Source organism: Solenopsis invicta, chromosome 14, assembly GCF_016802725.1.
Source record: "Solenopsis invicta isolate M01_SB chromosome 14, UNIL_Sinv_3.0, whole genome shotgun sequence".
In the NCBI taxonomy this organism is placed as follows: domain Eukaryota; kingdom Metazoa; phylum Arthropoda; class Insecta; order Hymenoptera; family Formicidae; genus Solenopsis; species Solenopsis invicta.
Genome location: NC_052677.1, coordinates 756645 through 779574, shown reverse-complemented (window position 1 = coordinate 779574; position 22930 = coordinate 756645). Strand labels below are relative to the sequence as shown.

The window sequence follows — 22930 nt, the reverse complement described above, 5'->3', positions numbered from 1 at the left end:
CGGTTTTTTTCTTTCAAAGCGTGTATCGTCGAAACTATAAAAGATAGACAAAAAAGTTCTAATTGAAAGTTAAATGACTTAAAAAGTACTTTATAACAGTGATAATAAAATTAAAAAAAAAATTTGTTTTAATACTTTTTTCCACCACCTATTTTTTTCAAAATTTTTATTTCTTTTTATAGGCAAAATAAAGCTTATTTTATTACAAATTCAAAGGTATATGACAAAGTTATATTGCGACATTTACATAACACTTAAATGTATACATATTAAAGTCAATATTGCCAAGACGTAAAAATTAAATTTCAAGATAGGAGATGATCCAAAGTGATGATCCAGTGTGGTGTCATTTTATTTTGAAGTAACCAAGAGAAATATTTGCAATTAAAAATAAATTATGAATGAATGATAATTCCTTTATTCATAATTTGTTTTCCGTACATACTGTGACATATTATTAAAAAAATTTGACTAATTTGAGCAGTTTAAAAAAAGTGACTATTATTTTATTATTACTATTATTATTATTATAAAACTATTATTTCAATATTTATTGTATTGTATTGATTTGTCTTCGTGCTCTTTCACGTAGTCGACGCCATATAAGACAAATCTGTTTTATTGTGAAGTAATATTGAACGCACGGATGGGTAGGCGGTACTATGCATTATGCAGTGGTTTTTAATTATTTTTGAAAAATGGAAAGGTCGGAGTATAACTTTGTCATATACCGTTGAATTCGTAATAAAATAAGCTTTATTACGCTTATAAAAAAAAATAAAAATTTTGAAAAAAATAGGTAAGTGGTGGGAAAAAGTGTAAAAAAATTAAAACAACATTTTTTATCACTATTATAAAGTATTCTTCAAATCATTTAACTTTCAAATAGAACATTTTTCTCTATCTCTTATAGTTTCGACGATATAAGCTTCAATAGAAAAAGACCAATTTTCTGCAAAGGGATGTTTCACCTCTTAAAATTAAGATTGGGCACGTATAAAAAAAGACGTGTCCCTTATTTTTATCTGTACTACAACATATTAAAAGCTCGTTTTAATCTGAGACGGACACTTCCGTTTCTTTCCTTGTAAGTTAAATATTTTCTCCTGTATTTTATTGTAAAGTTTAATTTAAACAAATATATATACAAGATATTTCCGATTTGTTTAGTCTCATTCTTTGCTAATCTAAGTGTCTTTAAAAAATAATATCTCTGAAACTATTGATCGTATAACTTTCAATAAAACCATTTTGTAGGTAATTTAATACTCTATCGATTTCATTCTATACGTTTTGTACGTAGCAGCAGTTAAATCTGAGATATTCATGAGAGTGCAAAAAATGAACATATTTACATAACATTTGTAAATAATTTTCATAAAATGAATAGTTTGTGAGATATAAGCAGAAAACTGATTTTGTCATACATTTTTTCAAGACAGCGTAGCCCGTTATACATATAGGAACTTTCAGTATGTTTAAATACACAGATATTACAAGCCCATGTATAAAAACTCAGCTTTTCAGTAATTATTTTTTTTTCAAACTTTAATTTGTTAAATTTTTAAGTACTTATTTTTTTGTAGAATACAGAAAAATATTTTTCTTTAAATATTGTTTTTAAATTGATATTTTTTTGATAACAAAATTATGATTTTAAAATTAAATAAGTATTTATTTTATGTTAAATATTTGACAGTAAATAAATACATTTATCGTAAACGCTACTATTTCAAAAGTAGATAAAAATTCGTCGAAAATAAATACTATGAGCTCCACAGCATCATACTAATGTTGTGTACGGAAAGATCTTTCAAAGATGCCGACGAATTGCGTGAGAATGCGATTTAATCCTTTCCCGGCCGCGAGTCTGTCTGCTGCACGCGGACATTCATCCACGCGGGGCCGTGCGAAGTAGCTATACATTCACCGTGCCTGCGCGACTTAGTAAAACGAGCACACTATTCAACAAATACATTTTGACACACATAATAAGCGTAGACTTATTATGTGTGTCAAAATGTATTTGTTGAATAGTTAGCAGATATAATACGTATACATTAAGAATTTATTATGCATATTTTTAAAACAATAAAAAAATTATAGATTATTCTATATTGCATTTAAAAATAACAAAAAAGTGATTGGTAGCGATTTTGTACGTAGATCAAAAATTATTTTAATAAAAAAAAAGAAATACGCTTTAATAAAACTATAATTAAAAAATAATAACAAAAAATTTGAATTTTTGAATGTAAATACTTTAAGTGTTCAAGATGATTTATATAATACTACTGCTATGCAAAGATTAGTTGTTTTGTGAATAAACAAAATTTATTCATTTATCTGCAAAAAATCTAATCTCAAAATCGCTATAGAAATATTTTTTTCTCTCTTTATGAGCGTCCTCTATATGCTTTTCCTTCAGATCATTATTATTAGGAGCTAATTTATAATTAATTTTTTTTTATCAATTGTATACGTTTGAAATGTTATTCCAGAGGATAACCGTTGTCTGAGAGTAATTCCACCAATAGTTAAAAATTTTTTTATTGGTATGTCGGGTGAGATAAAAGAATAACTCTGTCAACTATACTGTGAATCTTGTGGCATAACGAATTTTCCAAAAAGATAAAAATTAATCTGCTACAGAATGTATCTTTTTGGAACCAATCAACAACATTTTTATGTAAAAACTGTTAAAAACATTTAAAATATGAATAGTTTGGTTCACTAGCGCCGTTAAAATTATGTTAATATATTAAAAATAAAAAAATAAATTGAATCCAATTATATTGACCGCTTTTCCTTCTATCTTACATTAATAAACTATGATAGATGATAAAAAAGATCTTATTGACCTAATGTTTGTTTACATATATTATTGTTGAATGTGAAATAAGTAGATGACAATATAGGTTTATTGAATGGAATATTAGTACTCAATATGCGTCTATTTTTTTGCGATACTTTCAAATGTAAGATCTAAAGAAATATTCGTAAACAGTGAAATAGCATCTAATGAAATTAACACATTCGTGTTATTAATCTTCTAATCAGAGCGAGACTCTATCAACTCAAAACTGTTATTTACATAAGACGTATAATAATTTATACTTTCAAAAATGCGTTTGTGTATGAATTTGGTTGATAATGTTAAAGGTTAAAGGGCTGTATTGATTGTAGAAACAATGATTTTGAATGGAAAACTTTCCTTATGGATCTTTGGGAGACCATATGCTTTAAGCAAATTTCACTAAAAAATAATGAAAGATATGTTTGTTTTATAATCCTTTTTATTCTTTCTTTTTATTCCAGAATTAATAATTTTTTCAGGGTTTTTAATAGGATTTTTCTTATTAAAATTTTTAATGTTTTTATCTTGGAGTACCTCATACATTTCTTGTATTCATTCTTATCCATTGCCACAGTAACATTATTCTTGTCAGCATGGGTAAATATAATATTAGGATTCCCCTTCTACAAAATTTCACTGTGATTTTCTTCGTCAAAATTAATACATTTTCGATTGTGTTATATATTTGATCCATCGATGTTATTAGTTTTACAATTGAAACTTTCTAAATCTTTTATAAATTCATAGTTTGATCTATTCGTTCTATTGTTTAGAAATAACAAATGTATGAAATTGTCCAACCAAATTAAGATTTTTGTTATTTTAAAATTTATATTTAAAACTAAATGAAGTAAATAAACTGTAAAATTGTTTTGTTAAATAAAAATATAATTTCTTTAGGGTTTTTTCAGGGGGAAAAAGGGTTAATATTTAATAATATATGATATTACTTAATCTCGTTCAATTTAGAATTGTGTTATGACTGAAAATTAATTCGGCGCACAGTTCACTGAACTTGAGGAAAGTATATAAAATCACACAGACAATACAAGCACGAAGACCTAGCTTCGACTGTAGTAGGCATTCTTGTTCAATGTGTAAAAATATAATGTTATTCACACACCTTTTAAATGTATTATATATATGTAGCTTATTTAAAATATAAATATTAACACATTTCCCCAATTTTAATTTATTTGCAAGAAGAGATTGTACATCCTTAACGCATATATCTTTTGTATTGATCTATTGTATCATAAAAATTATACATATATAAATTCGGCTTAAAGGTATTAGATTATTATTAATTATGATGGTTATTTATTATACAACATATTTATTTCAAAATTTCGGTGATAGTAATAAACCAGATTTAATGATTTGTCCGATAAAATGTATGTTATACTAATTGTTTCACTAACTGGTTAAGATTTTTCCAGTCTTTTACATAATATAAGAACTTAATCAAATTTTGAAAATAAGTTTATAATTAAAAAATACAAACAATGGAAGCGGATAAATGAAAGTTAGTCGCAGTATTTCATAACACAAAAATTTACTTTAGAGAATCCTAATTTCAATAAATAGTTACAAACGTTTCAACTCAATTTCAAGTCATCATCAATGTATGTCTTTTTATATTATTTTAAAACATATGAATAAGCTTTAAAACGTCCCGTATTCCTATCAAAAATCACATCTTTATAAAAGTGTTGCATGCTTCGTCTACAATGATTGCATAGCCAAATGGTTGTATTATAACTGATTATGCTGCAGGAGTTGTAAACATTGATCTTAGTGTAGATAAATCAAATATGTAATCATTTAAAACGTATGCAAAACTATTCAAATTAATTAAGCAATAAAATAAAAATTATAACAGAGATAATAAAATTGAGTTTCGTTGACATACATTAATAATGACTCAAAATTCAATCAAAATCGTTTATTGAAATAAAGATTATCCGTAGAAAATTGTGGCGTTCCAAAAACTACACCTACACTAAGAAAAAAATTTACTAAAAAAAAAAAAATTTCCTTAACTTAAGTATACCGTTTTTTTCTGGTTGCTGGCGCTTTTCTTAAAATAAGCAATTGTATTTACTAATTTAAAAAACACAATTTTTTTAGTAAACCATTTACTAATTATCCATTTTATTTTATGCAATACAGTAAACGTTTATTGTAATATAAATTTTATTTTTTATAAATTAGTGATTTTTCAATTAATTTAAGAAAATAGTTTTTCTATTAAATAAATGATTAATTTATTAAAAGAAATGGTTTCTTTAGTACAATCAATATTTATTAGAATATAACTAATATTTTTTTATAACTTAGCAATTTTTTAGTAATATTCAATTTTAATTTACTTGTTTTAGAAAACATAATTTTGCTATTAAGTAAATAATTCATAACTGGAACAAAATATTTTCTTCAATATAGGCAATATTTATTAGAATATAAGTTTTATTTCTTATAATTTAGCAATTTTTTTAGCAATATTCAATTTTAATTTACTTGTTTTAGAAAACAAAATTTTTCTATTAAGTAAATCATTCATAACTTGTACAAAACAGTTTTTAGTCAATATTTATTATAATATAAATTTTATTTTTTTTAAATTAGTAAATTTCCAATTAATTTGAGAAAATGATTCTTCTCTTAAAAAATGATTTATTTATTATAAATAATAATTTTTTCAATACAGTCAATATATATTAGAATTAAATAAACAATTTTGTAATGTATAAAATTTACTATTTAAATCTTAATAAAGATTTATAAAAATAACAAAATATTTACTTAAATTTAATTAAAAATTAAACATTTTTTGTAATATTTAAGAAATTTTATTATTTTTACAGCTTAATCGGTATTCACTGATTCGCATATAAGATTCTTATGTTACTTAATTACAATTATGTATTATTTTACAATTTTTACAATTATATTACAATTTTTGAAAACGCATCAGCGGGATTCAAAACTAAGATCTTCGGAACAATAACTTAATACGCTAACGCTGAGCTAATCGTACGCTTGTGATATCGTTAATAAAAAGTTATATTTGAAGTAAAACTGATTTCAACAGGAAGGAACTTGTGTCTTGAGCATTGTACGAACACTCTCGCTAACCCTTTGATTATTTAGCCTTAGATATTTTTAATATAAATTATATAATTAAAACCTGTTCCTGTCCAAGGCCATATGAATAAAGATAGTAAAAAAACAATTGGAAAAAGTATCGGAGCATAAAAAATTATTGATATAAAAAGCATGTTGCAATTTTGCAACTAATTGTTATAAACAAACTAGAAAAGATCGACTATAGACGAAAATTGATTGTGTCAATCAATTCTACAAAAAAAAAAATTACTAAAAAAAATATATGATTCTTTTTTAAATCATTCATATTTTATACAAAAAAAATATTATAGGATGAGAAAAAAAATTAATAAACGTTATTTTTAAAATTAAAAAATCTGGATTTAATATTTTAAAAATTTATTTATTAAATTTCAACAAATATGAATGAAATTTTATTGTTAAGACATGTCCTGACACGTTCATGCAGGATCGAGATAAAGCGCATTGCCTAAGCGAGCAAACTGCGAATTCAATTCCTTATTTTAAAAAAATGTGTTTACAGTACTATACCAACACATGGTTTATTAAAATGAACGAAAATTTTTTTTTTAGTAAATTTGTTTCTCAGTGTAACAATTCTATAATATTTTAATAGTAGATAAAAGAACTTGCAGATTAAAAAATGCCTTTTAATAGTAAAAAAATATATTTCCTGAAAATTAAAAATTGTTTCGTTTTTTATCGGATATATTACCTTTATTTAAATTTACGTTCTCTCGAAAGTAACAAATTGTTTTAAAAAATATTTATTTTATTTGAATAAACTATTTATTAATTTTATAACTTTAAAAAATTAAATTTCAACAAATATTCACTAAAACGTTATTTTTAAAATTAAAAAATCTGGATTTAACATTTTAAAAATTTATTTACTAGATTTTAAGAAATATTTTATCGTAATTTAATAAATATGATTTAGATTTAAGTAAATTTTTCAAAAGAAAAAATCATTTTTTTATTTCAATAAAACGGTTTACTATAATTAAAAAAAATTGTATAATTAAAAAATTATTTTCTTTAATTAAGTAAATTTAAATTTAGTAAATACATTTACTAAAATTAAAAAAATTTTTTTCTCAGTGTAACTCTCATTTGCCCGCTTCCATTGTTCGCTTTTTAATTATAGAGTTCTTACTTTCCGTTATTTTATAATTAATATAGGTATTTTTGAATTTTTTACTTTATGATTTTCTCGAAATAATTTTTTAAAATAGTATTAAATTTCATCAAAAAGAGAGTTTTAATTAATTTAATCGCAAACGAAATATTTGCAAACAATTTTAAAAAATTATATTCATAAGAAAAGTTTAAAAGACATTAATTAAATCATAAATCATGATAAACAAGATCAAGAAAATGTATTGTATATTTAAATCGTTTGATTGGTCTTTTATATGTAGCATTTCAGATATTGATCTCTTATTAAGATTAATTTTTTTCATATCCAATAGTGTTGTTTTCTCAATCAAACTCATGAGCAAAATTAATTCCATGTTCCGTAATAACGAAAATGTGTGATGTACTTCTGTTGATGTACATCATGTAAGGTTTCTATGTTTTGAAAGCTTACTTTCAAGTAATCTGCTGATTTGTTTCACATATGAAAGATGCGTCATAATTTAAAGAATTGATTTTATACACTACATTGCTGTGTGAATAGTGGCAGTACATTCTTTTGTATCAACGAATGATTCAGTAGCACAAAACTATATATACATAAGCCACGCTGGGTGTAAGTGTAAAATGTATTTATTATAATGTAATAATAATTATACGATTTTTATTATACACAGAATAATAAATCAATCGATTATATAAGAACGCAAATGTTTTAACTTTAATATTAAGTCATCTTCAATGCATTATTGATATAATAATAAAACATTCCTTGATCGCCCTTATGCCTTGAGATCCATTATTATATTTGGCTAGCTTTTTTTCGCTCGGAAATAGTAATGGAAACTCTTATTCTTGCCGGTACCAGATGTCATCACATCTAGAAACAAATCTTTTGGATATGATGGCATCTAGTACCGACAAAAATAAAAGTTTTCATTACCACTTCCGAGCGAAAAAACAAGCCAAATATAATGCATCTCAAGACGTAAGGGCAATCCAAGATAGTTTACTGTTACATCAATAATGCACTGAACATGACCTAATGTTAAAGTCAAAACGTTTGCGTTCTTATGTAATCCAAATCGATTGATTTATTATCCTGTGTATAATGAGAATCGTGTAATTTATTATTAGATTATAATTAATAAATTTTACACCCAGCGTGGTTTATGTATATCTTTGTGCTCTTTTGAATCACTTGTTGATTGTGAATTTTAGTAAACCTCTACTTTTATCGTTACAACATTCTTTCGTGTTTTAAATAAAAGATATAGTGTAATAAGGAGAGTGATTTTGAACCCCGCGCGTAATCAATCATTATATAGGCCAAAATATCCACCCAGATAAAAGCAAATTTTATGCACTGAGAAAAAAATTGGTTAAAAAACTAAAATATTTAGTCCGATACGCACAACTAAAAATTGGGTTGATTCAACAATTATTTAGTTGCACGAAAAAAGATGTCGTTTATTTATATTAATCATTCCAATTTTTTAACTAAGAATTAATTAAATCAACTCAATATTTAGTCGTGCGTATCGGACTAAATATTTTAGTTTTTCAACCAATTTTTTTTCTCAGTGTGCCAAATTTCATTTCAAAAGAAATGTGATTTTTTCATTAATAATTTTTTTCTCCACTAAATCTAAATTAACCTTTACAAAAAATTCATAATTATAAAGAGTATTTATGTACATAAGCTTTAATTTTTTTGTCGTTCTTTACTGAAAATTCTGTTTTAAAAACAATTTAAAAGTTTCGAAATCGCATTTTTTCTTGATCTAAAAAATTGGCCATTTCTAAAAAAATTTAGTGGATAAGTTATATAACATATTATATTCGATATTTTTTCAGATTTTTCAATTTGGTGGAATGTGTAAAAAAAAAAAAATAAAATAAAATAAAATTTTTTAAAATTATTTTTCGGTTTTAAGTGCATCTGGTTGACATATATTAAGTTGTTTTTAAATATAGTACAATTACCTCTGATTATACGTCTGCAAACAGTAGTATAAAACTGTAATATTATAGAGTTCATGTGTGTGTAAGTTAAAATTTAAACTATAAAATTTAAATTTCATTTTTTTCCGGAAATAACAGAGATAATGACTATAGCAACTAATTGTTATAAATAAATTATTAAAAACAATTTTTAAAACTAAATAATTGAAAAAAAAGTTATTGGTTTTGGTAAAATTGATTAACATAATCAGTTTTCTTCTAATAAAGTCAACTTTTAATATTGGGTGTACAACTTCGGTCCGTTTTCAAAAGATGGCTCTAGGTATTATAAATGGTTGACGGCAACAGCTGATTTTTGCTGTATCGTGAAGTGTCAACCTCTGACAACCAAATATTGTTTACAAACCTTTGAGTTTTGCACAACAAGTTTAATTTTTACTGCGTTGAAAATGTCGAGTTTCGTTCCAAATAAGCACCATTTGCGGAAAGTTTTGATTTTCTGTTTCAATTGGAAGAAAAGTGCAGCTGAAGCGCATCGAATGCTTGTGGAAGTGTATGGTGAATCTGCACAATCTGATAAATCTTGCAGAAAATGGTTTCGACGATTTAAAAGTGATAATTTTAGTGTTGAAGACAAAAAGCATCGGGTCAACCAAAAAAGTTTGAAGATGAAGAATTAGAAACATTACGCAATCAAGATTCGTGTCAAACGCAAGAAAAGCAAAAACATTAAAAGTTACTCAACGAGCTATTTCGAAACGACTCCAAGTCGTGGGATACATCCAAAAGCAAAGAAATTGGGTTCCATATGAATTGAAACCGAGAGATATCGGACGATGATTTTACATGTCCGAAATGTTGCTTGAACGGTACAAAAAGAAGTTTTTTCTGCATCGAATCATTCTGTATCAGGGACAAAAAATGGATTCACTCAACCCGAAACGCAAAAAATCGTATGTAAAGCCCGGTCAACCGGGAACATCAACGCCGAAGCCAAATATCCATGGTGCTAAGGTAATGCTCTGTATTTGGTGGGATCAAAACTACTATGAGCTGCTAAAACCTGGTCAAACCATCACGGGAGACTTCTACAGGCAACAATTGATCGTTTAAAGCGAGCTATAGCCAAAAAACCAGCCAGAATATGCAACCAGACACGAGTCCATAATCTTTCACCATGACAACGCTCGGCCTCATGTTGCTGTTCCGGTTAAAAACTATTTGGAAAATAGCGGATGGGAAGTTCTGGCTCACCCGCCTTGTAGCCCAGACCTTGCCCCTTCCGATTACCATTTATTTCGATCAATGCAGAACGCTTTGACTGAAATACGCTTCACTTCAGAACAAGGTATCAAAAAATGGCTCGATTCATTCTTGGCTTCAAAAGATGAACGCTTCTTCCGCGACGGAATCCGTAAATTACCAGAAAGATGGAAAAAAGTAGTGGCTAGCGATGGACAATACTTTGAATAAGATATTAATTCATTTTAAATTCAAATAATGCGTTTTTGAAGCAAAAAACAGACCGAATTAAGTTGTACACCCAATAATTAGCATATAATAATTAATTGCAAAATTTAATTTTTACAAAATTCATCATATACTTGAATTTCAATTTTAGCACTCATATATTTAACTTAAATATATTTAATATAGTATAAAAAGTGTGAAAACCCCTAAATATTTCCGTTCTCTTACATTTTACAAGAAATTGTTTCAGACAAAAGTTATAGGGTTTCAAAAGATATATTTACTGATCTTATCAATTTAACCTTGGATGGCATCGCCAACGTCACATCGAAATCATATTAACTTTTTTAAATGGAACACCCTATTCTCGATTCCAAAATCTAATAGCTGGTGTCAAGACTTTTCCAAAACCCTACAAGAAAGTTTATTTTCGTTGAGTACTTTCCGAATTGTGAGGCTTGAAAGCTATAGCGTACTGTAACTTTCAAGCGTCATAACTCGAAAAGTCCTTAACGAAAATAAACTTATTTATAGTGTTTTGAAAATCTCTCAAAATTGACTACAAAAAAATACAATAAAAAATATAGATGTTATGAAAGTACTGATATCCTTTAATTAGGAAACTACCGATCCTCTAACATTATATTTTTTATTGCATTTTCTTGTAGTCGATTTTGAGAGCTTTCCAAAACACTATAAATGAGTTTATTTTTGTTAAGTACTTTCCGAGTTGTGATGCTTGAAAGTTACAGTACACTGTAATATCTGAAACATTTTCTTGTAAAATGCAAGGGAAATATTTAAAAGTTTCCACACTTTTTATATACCCTGTATATAGGAATATTTGAGTTAAATAGTTAAAATAAAGAAATTAATAAATATTAAGCAAAAAGCCTTATAGGTCATAACTAGATTTTAATGCTGATGTTGTGTGATTTTATATACATTTTCAAGCTATATACTTTTCACTAAAACACTCGCCCCAGAAAATCGAGAGGTCTCAGATTGGATCCCTGGCTGAGGTGTTATTTTTCACAAAAAATTCTTTAGTTCTTTTTAGGGGGAAAAGAGTTCTCCCATTTACATGCTTGTTAACATTAGTCATTATTAAACTGATTTTCAATTTAATGTTGTATGTCTTGTTCAACGTAGAACTGTGTTTTAAGACCAAAAAGTTATTCGGCATGTAGTTTCGTGCATTTAAAAATGTAAATAAAATCGCACAATATTAACACTAAGATCTAACTATGACCTATTTAATTAATAAAGACTCTTTATTTAATACACAGAAAAAAATTAGTATCAAATCAACAATTCATGTATGTGCAAGAATAATAATTATATATATAAATATTAAATATAAATTTATATTCTTGCTTATATATAGAACAATAAACTATTGATTTAATGTTAATTTTTTTCTGTGTAATTGTGTTTTCACAAATTAATCATTTTTTATTTAATGTAAAGAAATTTATTCTAATTCAAAAATTTAATTAAATTTAACGACTTCTTTTCTCAATGTAGCAACGCACAAATATTGCAATTGAGCTTATGTAAAACAAAGTGTGTATCAATATATTGTCGAATCGGTGTACTACATGTATGTTCACAAAGCCTTTATAAAAATCATTCAAATTCTGATGATTACATGAATTGTATAAAAGTAATTTTTTTATTACGGCGATAAATTAAGATAATTTCTCCATCATACTTTCTCCATTCTTCTATCTCGCAACTGACAAAAAGCAAGGAGTATCCTTTGTGCTTTTCGCAAGGCGGCATTTATTCTTTTCTTTTAAATTAACAAAGCTGAACTTTCTTTTTTTGACGCATTTCATTTATCACGATCAGTATAGCTGTCATATGATGAAAAATCATTAATTATAAATAATTTTCGGAGGCCAATTTGCAAAAGCAAATTATTTATAGAACAGGAAGTGAATATGACCTATGTGAGTCAGCACAGGTTGTATGCAAAATTAATAAACTATTTATTAGTTAAGGATGTTGGACAAGGACGTACATTAAACGCTATTAGTCGATCGTTTTTTGAAAAACAGAATACGCATACGTTTCGACTCACGATTTTGAGTTCTCCTCAGTGCGTTGATAGTTATACAAGAATTTCATAGTAATCCATTCCGTTACATATTTAAGAAGTATCCAGTTATTACCAGGCGGTGAGTCAAGTGGACACAGAGCGGAACTCTCTTATTGATACATAGAGCTTGGTTAAACATATATGAGATTCAGTCCTTAAATTATCTATGGTCGTGAACGACGGAAATTGAGAAACATGTCGCAGAGGCATGTTACGAAAGAGTGAGAAGAACTCGAAATCGTAAGTCGAAAACGTATGCGTATTCTGTTTTTCAAAAAACGATCGACTAATAGCGTTTAATGTACGTTCTTGTCCAACATACTTAATAAATAATTTGTTAATTTTGCACACAAACAACCTGTGTTGACTCACATAAGTCATATTCAATTCCTGTTCTATTAATTGTGACGGAGTCTCTAAACTTTGTTAAATTATTTACATTGTAGACACATTCTGAAAAATAATATTAGTGAAAATTATAGTGAGAATAATTAAGTAGAACAATCTGTTAGTAGAAATATATGTATGCAAAGAAATAATAATAAGTTTATATGAAAACGTGCAAAATAAATTTTTTTCGTATGACATATTGAAAAAATTGATAATAAAAATTACATAATAAATATATCTTTACTGAATTTTGAAATATAACTTCTAATTAAATTATCACAGAGATTGTCAAATATTTCACAACAGTGATAAAAAAATTCATTATTTTATTTAGATCAGAAATAAAAGTTGAATAAATTTATTTTAAAAAAATTTTAGAAAACTGTTTACTTTCTAATGAACTGTGAGTTTATAGTATTTTTGGGTATTTAAGAATAAACGTGTCACATCTCAAACTATTATCAACAATTTTAAATGTTCATAGATTATGCTATTATTATGTTTGAATATCTGTGTAAAAATTAAGGGGGAAAACCTACTTAAAAATCGATTCTTTTTAATATTTTTTTTTTTAAGTATTGCCTTTCAAAAGTACTTCCTAACAAAAGAGTGTTATGAAAAGGCATGTTTTTATTTTGTTCGGGGAAACCAAAACAAACATTTCTTATAGTTTTTGAGGCGGGAAATTCGATGGTGCTAAGTTAAAATTACTTTATATGATGGGAACACATAGAAAATTGCGTGTTAATCGACAAAACACATAGCATTTCGCAATAATTCGCCGAATAAGACTCTACATAAATCAATGATATATAGCATTACACATTATGTTTTAACATTTACAAATTATATTACATTTTTTACATATCAAAAGACAGTAGTAGTTTGCGCCAAGTAAAAGCGTAGCACAAAACCAGAGACTTGTAAGCACTCAAGATTATCGGATCTTAAGAATAGCTGTATTAGTTAAGTCATGAATAAATTCGATGGCTAGAGTTTGATTTATATATATTAACTCGGAAAAAATTAAACTTACCCAGCCGGATAAGCAACCAATTCGCTGGTCGCGTCGCAATCTAGGGCTGCATTGCTGGAAACGGTTACACCCAGCACACGTTCTAGCTTGATCTAAAATATATTAAGAAAACATTATTAATGTTTGCACTGTATCGTTGGCAAAATTCTTAACATATCAATTTATAGAGGATTACTGAGCAATTAACATAATTTAACAAAGTTTCTTAATTTTATTTTTATCAATAAATCTAATTTCAAAACAAATACAAACAATCTTTTAAAGTTTTATTATTATTTTCAGATATCTTGAAAAAAAAATCAAATTTTGATTGCAATAGATTTTCATAAATTAAAAGATGCTGTAGTTCCAATTATAAGAGATAGAAACAAATATAATAAATTGAAAAAAAGCTATAAGAAGAAGATATAATCTTTTTATATCAATTTTATATTGTTTTTCGATTTAATATGATCTTTGTTTATATTATGTATGTACCAAAGTATCTTCTACATCATGTAATACGTTAAGATGAAATAATGCCTTTTCTAAGTATTATTATACATATAGTCCGCACATACGTTAAGTCGTATACGATCCATACACGCACGCACGCACGCACGCACGCACGCACGCACGCACGCACGCACGCACGCACGCACGCACGCACGCACGCACGCACGCACGCACACGCACGCACGCACGCACGCACGCACGCACGCACGCACGCACGCACGCACGCACGCACGCACGCACGCACGCGCACGCACGCACGCACGCACGCACGCACGCACGCACGCACGCACGCACGCACGCACGCACGCACGCACGCACGCACGCACGCACACACACACACACACACACATATGCATTCACACAAAAAACAGAATGCAATCGGACGGCACGTTATGGTTAAAGCGGAACACAAAAAAAAAAGGGAAAATCTTAGACAATAAAAGGGATTCGGACACTCATTTTCTGTTGACACAGGATTTATTTAAATACGTCATTCCGACATCGCGACGTCGATGCCGCAATTGTCCAAATACCAAAATCATAAACAGCTATCATTAAAGAAACATCGGCGTCTTTAATCCTGAGCTCGTGGCAACTGTCGGTCCCAACCGTCCGGCATTTATTTGCCGCGTTTGGAATCCAAAGATCCATATTGTCTAATAGAGAAAAAGATCTTAGAAATCAAGACTAATCGGGACCCTAGCTCAGGAAGCCAAAAATTTATAAATGAAGCGAAAAGCCTTTTCGCGCTACCAGTCCGCTAAAAACCACGACAGTGTCCGAACCTTATTACATTGTCATTTTATCAATCGTGACTCATGGCAATCGTACTATACATTCCCGTAGACGGTTGCTCCTAGGCAAAGTCGCGAGAGATCACACGCAAAGTATAACGAGTTCGACTCAGAGCGATCACACTCCTAAGCAAAGTTGAAGCCGACGCGTCCATGTCGACTCAGGGTAGTGCACCCCAAGGCAATGTCGAACGCCGTACCGAATGCCAGTGCCGTTTGAGACAAAAATCATATAATAATAATCAAGGTCTCACACATATACATATCTGTAGCAATAATCATGTACCAGGACAATTATTTTTGTACAATTTGTGAGTGAACAATAAACAATATAATGCGAAACTATCAGTATAGATATTAACCCATCCCTATTGGATACAACAGTATTACATGAAAAAGAATATTGTACTTAATTTTTTAGAAAAATAAAATCGAGGAGAAAAGCTATCTTTCGAAAAATATGACTGCAATAAAATATTAATGTTCTTAATTTTCTGGAAAAATAAAATTGAGTTTCTTCTGTTTCTTTCATTTTTTAATGAAAAAATATGATTGTAAAAATAATAGCGAGTTTTATTAATAAATTACTTATTAGATTTTTTAAATATAAAAAAAATTTTGAAACTATTGACGTAAAGCGGAGCTCGAAAAAAATGCACATTTCGGTCGATTTTCAGCTTAAAACTTTCCCCTTAAAAAGGGGAAAATTTCTCGCGCAATCCAAATGTCGGTTGTCATTTGGACTGCTTGCAGGGTGATAAGATAAAGGAAATAGCGCTTGTTGAAAATCTGCCAAAATGTGCATTTTTTGATGAACCTGACGTAGAAGACAATGGCATTATAATACAATTTAAAACAAAATAAACCTTATATTATGTATACATATATTGTCATAACAAGATCTTGGCGCTGAAATAATATTTTCTGTAATTTTATATACAATATTTAATTCTTTCAAACTGTGCGGCGTTGACATATAAAGTTTATTCTATGTAAGAAGTAATAGATCTTAATCTATTACTAGAGAATCAAATTTTGTATATAAAATATCTATACTTATATTGGACGGTATGAGTTTAATAAAAATTCCGCTTTACTTTGCTTATTGTGTATATATTGCTTATTAAGTAAATTTCTGGCTATTAATTTTTAATTTTAAACTTAACAAAAATAAAAAAAAAAATGCAATCTTAGGTAAGTCAAATAGGCAGGGTTCGAAAAAAAAACCTCAACCCAGTAAGATTTTTTTGGGTTTTATTGAGTTTTTTCGGTTTTATGCGTTTTTATTTTTTATAATCCACTAATAATTAACAAAATTTGCTATTCAGTTGATAATTCTCATATAAAATAAATTTAATTTAATCTTGTAAGCCTTCTACAGTTGCAGCTAGATACTCGTGCTTGTTTTTATTTATGTGATTTTATATACTTTCCTCAAATTCAATAAACTGTGCGCCGAATTGTTTTTTCATTCATAACACAGCTCTACAGTAAACAAGATTAGGTAATATCACGTATTATTAAATTTGAAATTAATATTAACCCTTTCCTCCCTGCCTCTGAAAAAATTGTAAAGAATTTATTGCAAAAAATATCACCTCAGCCAGCGTTCGAACTTGGGACTTCCCGAATCTCCGGTACAGGTGTCTTAGCCAACTCGACCACTGAGGCTGTGATGATATTTCTCGCAATAATCGACTATGAGTTAGAAACACTTTTCGAGACACTCGTACCGGAGATTCGGGAGGTCCCAGGTTCAAACCGTGGCTGAGGTGACATTTTTCGTAATAAATTCTTTAATTTTTTCAGGAAGGGGAAGGGTTAATATTAATTTCAAATTTAATAATACGTGATATTACCTAATCTTGTTCAATGTAAAGCTGTGTTATGATTGAAAAAACAATTCGGCGCGCAGTTCATTGAATTCGAGGAAAGTATATAAAATCACACAAATAAAAACAAGCATAAAGATTTAGCTGCGACCGGTAGAAAGCTTTTAAAGTGTGTTGTTTCATTAACGATCAAATATCTCTCTACTATTTAATTTTATCTATTTACGTTTAATTTATCAATTTAATTAATTTATTTAATTTAACTTATTAATTAATATAATAGGTGTACATATATTTTTAATGTTTTGTGTAGGTTAAGATATATACATTACAATCCTTCAAATTTCTATATATTTTATTATTTTGCTATAAAAAATTCCAAAAATTTACTTTGTATTTTCAGGCGTTCAGGTAGATATAACCCTTTAATTAACTTACAGTTCATCGTTGGAGTTAAGGTAAAGTTATACCTTACATAAACAATAAAAGTACGAGTATATGTGTAAATGCATATACATATATATGCAGATGTGTATTATAAAAGAAAAATTAAGTAACCTTCTTCTAAAAAAGAGCAAAGAGCATCATTTAACAACAATTTCAATACATGAATCTTTTTTTACCATTTACTATTTCCGCTACACAAATGTAAATACATGAAAGAAGCTTCGATGGACATTATATCGATGTCGTATTCACATTTATCCAACACGCCCATGTTTCAAAGATCAATTCGTCGATATATAAAAACTGAACACAGAAAAACTGCGATGTCTTTTTTGAGACATTGCGTATGCTCTGCGGCTCACGCAAAACGACGTTACGAAATACAGGATACAAATACATGCAGAAATCCATACATAGCATTTGTGTCCTTGTATGCAATGTAGTGATCACTAATAATCATACGACGTAGTATAAGAATCCTGGACGTAGGTGTGAATAAGTTATTCTGATCTTGTAATAATAACAACAACTAATAATAACTAATAAACGCATCAAATAACATTTTAAACAATTATAAACAAACATAAAAAAAGTAAGCTCAATAATTTTTCTTACAAGGTTTTTAATACTAAACATTAGTAAATAATAAATGTATTTTTAAATATCTCTTTTTATAATTTTTAAAGAAAACTTAAATATATTGTTTTTTTCAGAAATCTTCATAAATTTAAAATATAAAAAATATTTATTTAAAATTATGAAATATAAAAAAAATGTTTGCTAAGATAAGTAGTGGCCGAAGAAAACTGCAAGTCAAAACTGTTCCTAGATCAATTTTATAATAAAGTTTACATTTATCTTAATGTTTGCAACATCGTTGCAACATGTTTGTTACTCGTTTAAGACCTTTTCCTTTATATTATTAAAATTAATACAATTAAATAATACAATTATCAATATAATTAACCTATATAGTATAGACCTTCAAGACATGTTTTAAGGACATCCAGAAAACATCTTAAGAATATTCCCATGATATTTTTTGGATAGTGTGGAAAAATGCTGTGGAAAAATAATTATGCTGATAGCTTTTGCAGTCTTTATTATTAAAACATATTTTAAAAATAATAAACGTATAAAACACCCATTCATTGAAACATTAAGTTTCTTTTTGTAATTTTGGTTTAGTGTGATTTCTTGCAACTGACATAATTCAAAAGTAATATATATTCAGAGAGTAAAACCTGAAAGACTCTTGATGATGCACTTGACATCCTTGTAAGCAAATCCGCTTTTTACCTTCTGACGTATCGTTAACATAATAAGTGCCGCAACGTTGCATATTAAACCAATATACTATTTATTAGCTTCCGTCAATGAAAAATTATCGTAACAAATACAGAGTATACCTGATTGTGAGCTCAAACACTAATAAAAAAACTTCTCCGGTATATCTATAAAAAAATAGTTACAAAATAGAGAAATCAGAGAGAAAACTACTTATCTATTATACTTCTTTTTCTTATCGTATCAATATATCCTAATTATCCTTTTATTTTTTTCACATAATTACCTGCGTTGAATGTTTTTTTAAATAAGTTTTTTTTAAAGAGCATCAATAAAAAAACTTGTTTTTTGGCTCATTTCTTGGACCTCAAATTTCAAATTTTTCTTTATGCCAAATAGTACTATGTAATAAAACATTAATCCCAGAGAAATTTCAATATGAGGATAAGCGTGGTTCCGGAGATATAGAGTTGAAAGTGATGGCTTTTCGTAACATAGAGCATCGTTTTTAGACTTTTTTTCTGTTGTTTGAATAAAAATTACCATTTCCCACTGTATGTTTGCACGCTAAACACGAATCTGATAAGCAAATTGCTTTATCACGTTAGATTTCTTAAAAAAGTATCAAAATCATACAATAGGAAATGGTAACTTTTATTCAAACAACAGAAAAGAAATCTAAAAACGGCGCCCTGTGTTATGAGAAACCATCACTTTCAATCCTTTATATCTCCGGAACCGCGCTTATGCTCATCTTAAAATTTCTTTGGGTTCCATTATATAGTACTATTTGGCATAAAGAAAAGTTTAAAATTCAAAGTCTAAGAAATGGATTAAAATTACTGATGCTCTTTTAATTGTAATTTGAAAAAGATCAATTTTTTAAAACTTCAATCACTCACGTGTAACTGATAATATTGTCTTTTTGTAATAAAATGTTTTAATACTATCTAATCAAATAATAATTCATTTATTTCTAAAAAAATTAGAAAATGACAAAAAAAAGAGAAAAAAATTATAAAAATTAATAATTTCAAGGAAGAAAATATGCAAAAATCAAAAAGTACAATTTTATTAAGTATCTTAACAAAGGTTTTGATGTTTGGCGTTACTTTTCGTGATCTAGCGTGGTCTCTTACAAGAATTTTTTCTCTTCCAATTTCAAATCAAGACTGTAAATGTTACCATTTGACAAATCAAATATAAATTAAAAAATATAAATTAAAAAAAAATTTTATTTCTTAATATCTTCTTTCATATCTTATTATTAACTTTTCAATATTATTAAAAATGAGAGGATTATGAAAAGACTGTACGTTTAACCTCTTTTTTTTTATTAGACATTTAAACATATTCAAAAATTATTTTATACTTTATATTTTAAAATGTACCACAAACAATTTACTTTCCTAAATAAATATCAATATTAAAATTATATTTAAGTGTAACCTTCTTTATGACAAATATAATACAAAATAAAGCAATACACGTCGTTCTACGTGTGTAATGCAATCTGCACGCGTGCGCAGCCTATGACATGTAAAACGTGCGTGCGTAGACGCACGCTCCAAATATGGCAATCTCTATAATCCAGATGTATTTCTCGAGATTCCATCGATACAAAAACACGCCTGCAGGTGTCGCGAGTATCACAACATTATTCCGATAACAATAAATTAAAATTATCTTGGAAAAAAGTAATTAGACGTACTGAATGAACCAAAATTATAATTTAATACTTAAAAAAATTTTTATGCTATATCATTTAATTTTAATAATATAAAGGAAAAGAAAAACAAACAATAAAATAAATAGTGTTACAAAAATTAAAATAAATGGAAACTTTATTACTAAAATATATTAGTAACATTTTCGACTTATACAGTCTTCTATACTAATTACACTGAATTACACAAATTTTAAATTATAATCCAGACAAAATGATTCGTTGTCGCTTAGATTTTTGTCACTGAAACCTAATCCGCTAATAAAATTACTCTATCACATTACATTTCAGAAAAAATTAGACTTAAAGACATTAAAAATGACATTTTTGAGTACTTTTGAATCAAAATTGCTTAAAAATGTGATGTGATAGAACGATTTCATTTTAAGATTTATTTTCAACAATCTAAAATCTATAAAACTTATGTATTGTCAATGCAAATAAATCCTAATATAGCAGAAAAGTATATCAACACATTTAAATAACAAAAATAGCAATACCTATCAAAAGCAGTTCTTAATACTCAATAATTTTTTAGGTCAAATTATAAACATTTACAAGATTCCTCAAACTGCGCGCCGCATATATACCGGACTCAAAACACAAATTTTTAAGAAGAACCGAATGTAATATCACAAAATTGAATTATTAATCAATTTAATAATTTTTAATGTTTACACGCCTCTCTATCCCTCTTTATCCCAAAAAATTCTAAAGAATTTATAACAAAAAATATTACTTCAATCAGGGTTTGAACCAGGGCCTCCCAATTCTCCGGTCGGGTGTCTCAACCAGTTTGGCACTTCGTTTATATATACAATAAATACATTCTCAAAACTATTTAATAATACTGTTTGACAAAACAGATATAGCATCTAAAACGCTTAGAGATTACTTAATCAATCTCTCAATACTTAATACTTTCTCTCTAATTTTACTACAATGGCAAAAATAAACATAAGATTAAGAAAGTCTATATAGTAAATTTACATCTTTTTTTTAATAACTTTCTTATTTTATAGACAATCGCTTAGTTACGAAACAAATATTCAATAAAATTTAATAAACTTGATACGATAAAATAAGGATAGAAGATAATTTTTAGAATATAAATACTAAAAATGAGAACCTGAGTATCATGCTATTACTTACTCTTAAGTTAATGACTTAAATAAAAAAAGTAAAATGCAAACATTATGATCAAAATTGATTTACAATGATTAAATTAATTTACAATAGTACCATCTATATGTAATAGTATTCATACTTTTAAAGTTAAAAACTATTGTAGTTTCAAACCTTCTGCATTATTTTGCTGCAAAAATATTGTTAATTAAAGACAATTATTAACTCGCATCAACAATGTTAATAAAATAGTATTAGTTCACATTTTTATAATTTTTAAATACATTAATCACATTTATAAGCAAAAAAATAATTTTGGCCCATTTGTCCCATTGGATATGTCCGATATAAACCGGAATTTACTACAGTCTTTTTATCACTTACTTAATTATTTATCACTTACTTTTATCATTTTTTCAGTCACGATAGATGATAGATACTAATTAGTTATTAATTTATGATATGGATAAATGTGTGTGATTAAGAAATATTATAAACCAAGTCTCTTTTTGAAAAAAATTTGAAGCAATTAAATTTTATTATATTCTATTACAGAATAATAGTTAATATTTTTTGTTTCAAGTTTCTTTGTTTTTTATTCTTTCAAATCTATTTTTGAGCATGATGTAAATTGTAAATAGTAGTAAAACTGCAAAACATACGTAGTATACAGTGATATAACTTAGTAATACAATGATGTAACCAATTTGCGAGACACATTGTAGTGTAACCAATGTGCACAAAGTCTTTCTCGCATCTAACAGGCGAAATATTATGTAACGCAAGAAACTTTACTGTATTGAATGACAGAAGTAGGGGATATCTATGGCATAAACGCATGGTAAGAATCTCTTCAAGGCCAAAGTAAAATGCCGATAGTATACGTTGAACATTTTTGAACTGTACTCTCTAAATCTTAAAGAGTAAAGAAATCACTCAAATAATTGATAAATTGATTAACTCAATTTTTACTCTATAAGACTTTACAGGAGAGAATTTTTACTTTTATTAAAGTAATAAAATAAATCACACAAAAAAGTGCATATGTTTGATTTTTATGTTTTTTTACAGAGACGTTTTTCTACGAGATTTAAGAAGTAATAAATGTTCCTTAAAGTACTCTTTAAAGCACAAAA

At 27.4% G+C, this 22930-nt stretch overlaps 1 protein-coding gene across 9 annotated transcripts in view; it reads right to left on the bottom strand.

The window, feature by feature from the left end:
* LOC105206048 (mitogen-activated protein kinase-binding protein 1) overlaps positions 1 to 22930 on the bottom strand; it is a 165478-nt gene that overhangs the window by 80886 nt on the left and 61662 nt on the right. For all 9 annotated transcript variants that reach the window (XM_026138091.2, XM_026138089.2, XM_026138088.2 and 6 more), the window contains one exon: positions 14089 to 14180. In XM_026138091.2, the coding sequence (XP_025993876.1) occupies positions 14089 to 14180 (92 nt within the window). The remainder of the gene's footprint in view (positions 1 to 14088; positions 14181 to 22930) is intronic.